This window comes from Etheostoma cragini, chromosome 22 (genome assembly GCF_013103735.1).
Source record: "Etheostoma cragini isolate CJK2018 chromosome 22, CSU_Ecrag_1.0, whole genome shotgun sequence".
Taxonomy (NCBI): domain Eukaryota; kingdom Metazoa; phylum Chordata; class Actinopteri; order Perciformes; family Percidae; genus Etheostoma; species Etheostoma cragini.
This window is the reverse complement of record NC_048428.1, coordinates 5,812,349-5,818,235: the sequence shown is the minus strand read 5'-3', so window position 1 is coordinate 5,818,235 and position 5,887 is coordinate 5,812,349. Positions and strand designations below refer to the sequence as shown.

General features: G+C 41.9%; 1 protein-coding gene across 1 annotated transcript in view; it reads left to right on the top strand.

The window, feature by feature from the left end:
* scospondin (subcommissural organ spondin) overlaps window positions 1-5,887 on the top strand; it is a 129,294-nt gene that overhangs the window by 74,979 nt on the left and 48,428 nt on the right. Inside the window, exons 100-108 of the mRNA XM_034862773.1 lie at window positions 408-563; window positions 684-808; window positions 1,357-1,496; window positions 2,708-2,754; window positions 2,843-3,085; window positions 4,857-5,018; window positions 5,154-5,270; window positions 5,539-5,677; window positions 5,860-5,872. Coding sequence (XP_034718664.1) covers window positions 408-563; window positions 684-808; window positions 1,357-1,496; window positions 2,708-2,754; window positions 2,843-3,085; window positions 4,857-5,018; window positions 5,154-5,270; window positions 5,539-5,677; window positions 5,860-5,872 — 1,142 coding nt within the window. The remainder of the gene's footprint in view (window positions 1-407; window positions 564-683; window positions 809-1,356; window positions 1,497-2,707; window positions 2,755-2,842; window positions 3,086-4,856; window positions 5,019-5,153; window positions 5,271-5,538; window positions 5,678-5,859; window positions 5,873-5,887) is intronic.

Below are 5,887 nucleotides of genomic sequence, written 5' to 3'. Positions count from 1 at the left end.
GGACCACTAAGGTCTATATAAAAGAGACTTCAGATACAGTATTAGGGGACCACTAAGGTCTATATAAAAGCATCCAAATAGCACCATGTTATTGGACCTTTAAAGACATTAGTGCACAGTTTTTCCCTGACTTGTTTGTCCTGAATAATTACTGAAAGATTGGTCAAATTGTTGCCGCATGTCATAGAATGCCGTAACTGTTCTGAATTTATATGAGCTAGAGATTATGTATTTTGTATTATTTACTTTGGTTTGCTATTCAATAAATCAATAAATGATATATATAAGATATATTTCCCTGTCCTTAGCGGAATTTGACAATTGATTAATGCAATGATTGATCTAAAATTATTGGATAGATTCTCAGTGATTAAGTGACAGAATGCTTGACTTGTCTTTTTCTGCAGGCTGTCCCATGTCGCAGTGGAGTGTTTGGTCCCAGTGCTCATGTGTGTCTCAGAGGCAGCAGCGTTACCGTGTAGCTCTCTCCCCAGCCACCAGGGGACAGCAGTGCACTCCTGTTGAAGTAGAGAGCAAGACATGCAGTCTCAGTCAGTGTGGTGGTGAGTTAACAACCATGTTGGTGTGTGTGTGTGTGTGTGTGTGTGTGTTTATGTGTGTTTGATTTTGTGCATATTGATAGTGTTCATAATCTACTTCATGTTTTTTCCTCATGTTTTTAGATTGTGAAGCCCCATTAGTGTACTCAGCATGTGGTGAGCCCTGTGAGAAGCAGTGTGCACTGCAGGGTCAAGCAGATTTGTGTTCAGGCGTCAGGGAGTGTACACCTGGCTGCTACTGCCCACAGGTAAATATTTCATTGTCCCAGTCTATTTTGTACAATATGTATAGGATGTGCAAAATGTGCAAATCACTCCTTTACTCACAGCAAAGCAAACCTGAATTGGATCATTATAATGATGTCAAAACGTGAAAAATTGTCCTCAGTGTCCTCAGAGATTGTGGTTTCTGAAAATGAACATGGCAGGTGGGTACCCCTAGTGTTTGTCTGACGTTTAAGACCCCTGTGTTGTCTCCCGGGACCGGGCTTTTTTTACAGTGTATTCAGGGGCAGGCAGCTATCGGATAAAAGGAGAGATGCTTACAATTTGAGACAAAAATTAAATTGCGCTGAAACCATTCAGGAACTCATATTGCACCTTTTAAGTTGTGATGACAACATTTGTGGGTTTATTTGGCCCTCTTTGGGAACCTCCAGTTTTGATTGATTGTAAAAATCCTCCCTGATAGCAGCATTCAGAAGAACTGAATGAATTACTGGGACTATTGCTTCAAAGACTTCACTGCATACGGTTTATTTTGACAACTGCAACTTGACTGTGTTTTCCTTTCTAGGGCATGCTGCAGCAGAACGGTAGCTGTGTTCCTTCAGAGGAGTGTGGCTGTGTCCACCTGCAACACCACGCTTCAGGACAACCCCCCACACCTGTCACTGTCCCTCAGGGGGCCACGGTCACCGTAGGCTGCAGTACCTGGTTAGACACTGGCTGTTAAAAACCCATGGAGCTATGGCAGATTGCCTTGTGTTTTGGTCTGTTACACCAAATTAGTTTTAAACTCTTTCAATACAGAAAGTTTGAGAAACCCTTATAAATCAAATAGCTGTGTTTTTAATTGTGTTGCACATAAAATTGGATAAATGCAGTATTAGGGACTTCAGCAATAGCTACAATGGAATTTCTGCCCCTGCTGCCCTAGGGCTGTAATCAACCAAAGAAAATCTTGGTCGACTGAAGTCCTGATATTTCAACTAAAAATCGTGCCTCGCTGTGTTGTGTAGTCCATGCTCGATGGTGTGCCGTGCTGGCGTTGTATATAAACAAGTTCCTATAACCTCACCCCTCCAAAACAGTAATGGGCCTCATATCCTGAGCAATAAAGTCGACAATTCCTTCCGGGATATTATTTTTTGCGTTTGGATGATAAAGGTTTAACATCCAGCGGGGTCTGGGGAACGCTACCGTAGTTGCGGGTGGGTGCGCCGGTAGTTATAAAAAGATTATTAGACTATGAAATATGCCAATTCTGATATGTTCATATAGCCTACTTAAAACAGACAGGGCAACCTAACGCAGACAAGTTAGCTTACCGTTTTTAAGTGATATGCCATGTTTGAAGTCCAGCTGCGATATGCAAACTGTTGCTTGCAAACTTTGCATTTGACTTTTTTCCGTTATCTATTTTTGTAAAATGTTGCCACACTGCCGATGTCTTTGACATGGTCGAGGAGGACTTACTCACAATTAAATAAATATTCAGCAGACCACTAAACCAAGGCTTTCTAGTTCTTTCTTCAATCTGTCCCAAGTGGGTTGGGCTAATCCAAAAAAAGTGAAAACAAGGGGGGTGTTCTATAGACAGACTGTTACCTGTGAAACAGGGGTGCTTTGAAAACACCCCCAATAGCAATTAGTGCTTTCCACCCATAGGCCGGTACGGTCTATGCTTCCACCTGATGAAATAACCCGGCAAAAAATCAACCAATCAAAATTTTGGTCGAGCCAGAACGTATCGACCAATAAATCGGCTAGTCGACTGGGAGATTACAGCCCTAGCTGCATCTCTTTATTCTCTGCAATTTTTCTTTTCATCCACTTGTTTTCTTCCTGTTTGTCTAGAATATACTCTCTATGACCCAGTTTGACATATTGTGATTGTAGTGTTTGTTGGCTGTTCTGTCCTCCAGCCTTTGCCATGGTGGAACTTTTCAGTGTGACATCAGAGAGTGTGAAGGTAAGAACACAGGGCAATGACAGTAATTTAAAGGGGTTCTGGTTGAATAGTTCCATAATCCTGTTACCCTGCTTTTTCTTTCTTTCAGTTATCATCAGCGAGTGGTCGGAGTGGACTCCCTGTTCTCCCTGTGTGCCCTGGTCCTTCCTACAGAACAGAACATCCCAAGCAGGTGTTATCAGTGGCAATAACATGGTCTCAATCCAGAGGCGTTTCCGAGCCTGTTTGGACCTGGATTCTGGTCTTCCAGTCTCTAGAGAGGAGGAGGAGAGCCAATGTCCAGAACCAATGGGAGAGGAGAGGCTCTGTCCAGATGTTAACATCTGCAGAGGTAATGAAGTGTTTTCAAAAGGCATAACAAGTTTTATGAGTGACATGAGCATATTAAGACATATCTAAAATGCATTTTTAAAGAATAAAATAAAAGATAAAGCTCAAATTGAATAAAACAGAACAAACTGAAGAAATACATTACGCTACAATTACACTAACTGATAAATATAAACAAAGAATTTATAAATAGTATCTTGTGAGAGTTTATTCCAGGTGTTACGTGCTTACATACTCCAACCTCTCCGTTTAGTTTTGACCCTGGGAATAGTAAGCAGACCTGACCCAGAAGACCAGAGACATCTTAATTGTAGCTTCAGATCTGATTATTATTATTATTATTATTATTATTATTATTATTATTATTATTATTATTGTTATTATTATTTTAGCCCTAAACCATTCAGTTAAAGATCATTTTTATTATATGACTCACTGGATGCCAGTGCCAAGATTTAAGAACTGGACTGATGTATTCCACTTTCTTAGTTTTAAAAAGAACTTTAGCAGAACTGTTCTGAATGAGATGCAGCTATGGGATTAACTTCTTGGAGAGACGTATAAATATACAGTTACAGTAGTTGAGCCTATTTAAATCCTGCTGAGACATAAGTGCGTAGGTGATTGGTGTATTCTCATCGTTACTTGATGACTTGGTAATATTGTTACGTAAAGATGTGTGTCCTTCACATAATTATGGTAGGATGTAATGTTCTCCACAATGTGAGGTTGTGGAAGATAGTTTTATCGATTGCATAGAAGAAGCCTGGGAATGGAGCCTTGGAGCAGATGAAAGTGGAGGGGGAATTACATATCAAAACAAAGTCCACTCGCTCTGTATGCAGAGAAAATGGCCTCCACAATCCAGTGGGGCAGGTGCTGCTTCGAGAGAGCACTTAATTTGGTCCAGCTCAGCAAGTCTACCTTAGCCGACAGCTTGCTGGACTTAGCCATCTTCCTGGAAGGAGCACCGCAGCCCTCACTATGTGGGGACTGAGGCTGCAATTCATGCAGGAGTCCTCTGAGAGGCCCTCCCTTAGATGTTTGATCCCAAGACGAGAGAGAGTACTTGCTGTAATGTCTAAATCAAAAACACGTATAGTGCTGTGTTGAACATGTAACTGGAATTAGCAGCGTAAACAATAAACAGTACATGTGAGAGGGAAACAAGAACACTTAGTAATTTATGTTAAGATAAGGTATCCACGTCAAATAGCCCAGCGACGCGCCCAGCTGCAGAAATACAAACAATCTAATACAGGAGAGGGAAGCAAGGACACTTCACCGACCAAATGGGATAAACGGGTGGTCGCCAAATATTGGTGCGGCGCCAGGAGCGCTATTCAGAAATGCGGCTTTACTTGTAATGCCTATCAGACACCGTACCTCTCTGGGGGGGTTTTGTTGTAAATGGTGTGAGTAGTAAAAACCAGAATAAAGCAGCGTAGTTAAGTGCACAATGTCTCAGTCACCGAGACACGGTCTATTGCAGTGGTTTTACACAAAGCAAATGCTTAATGCTGCCACAGATGGCAGACGACCTGCATAGCGAGAAGATGAAAAAGGAATGAGCTGGTGGTTGACACCGGAACTTAATACCTTGGCTAGGGTCACCTCAAGGTCACAGGTGACTTTGTTGATATAAATACTTGACCTGCACAAGTGTGATACAAAATATATTCAGTGTTAAGCACTGCCTCTGGCGGTCAGTAAGGATGAAATAGAACAGACTTGATCTTCTTGTGGTTATAATAATCATTCTACGCTTCCAGATCTGTGTCAGTGGAGTGTGTGGAGTGCTTGGACAGCCTGCGCAGAGCCTTGCAGCGGTGGCTTCAGGCAGCGCTACAGACAGCCCTTGGCCTCTCTTCCAGGACCCCACTGTAAAAGCCAACAGACGCAGACTCAGAGCTGCAACACAGGACTCTGCCCAGGTGCGACTGCCCCTTTTTAAAAACTCACTAGACTTAGATATTTACATACCATCACTTTCTGTGGCACATGCAGTGAGCTTTGCTTATCTCTTTATTTATAAAAATTGTGAAAGATTGATTTTACTTGTTTCATAGGTGAGCGCTGTGAGGATAGGGGGCGGACCTACCAAGAGAGCTGTGCCAATCAATGTCCTCGTAGCTGCACTGATTTATGGGAGCATGTGCAGTGTCTCCAAAAAGCCTGTCATCCAGGTGATCTTTGACTTTTAACTTGAACAGTACCTTAGAAGACTGTTTGATGGGCACCCATATATAAAGGTTTACTCCTCGACGCAGCGGGCCCGGGTTTGACTACAACCCCCCCTCTCTCCCCTTTTGTTTCTTCAACTGTCCTGTCAATAAAGGCCAAAAGAAATGCCCCAAAAATGATCTTAAAAAAAACAAATTATTGGATCTATTATTCTACTCCTATTTTTTTTATCTGTCTTTCATTGTACTACTTTATTCTTTAATTTGTCAGGCTGTCGGTGTCCGGAGGGACAGTTGTTGCAGGACGGCCACTGTGTTTCAGTTAAAGAGTGTCGCTGTGGTATCCCGTCAGGCAACGGGACGCTTGAGTTTATGCCTAAAGAGGAGTTTTCCATGGACTGTAACACCTGGTGAGAACAGATTTGTGTGAATTTAATTATAATTTGTGAGAAGTCAAGATTACAAATTTGGGTTTTTAGAAAAGTGCTTCCAAATTGAACTGTACTATTAGTAGAAGATCTTTCAGATCTTTTCATTAGTAGCAGATTTTCAGACTTTACAGCCTGTTCAGGTCTGTAATTCTTGATTCTAGGGATCAGATCAAAGCTTACTTTGACAGC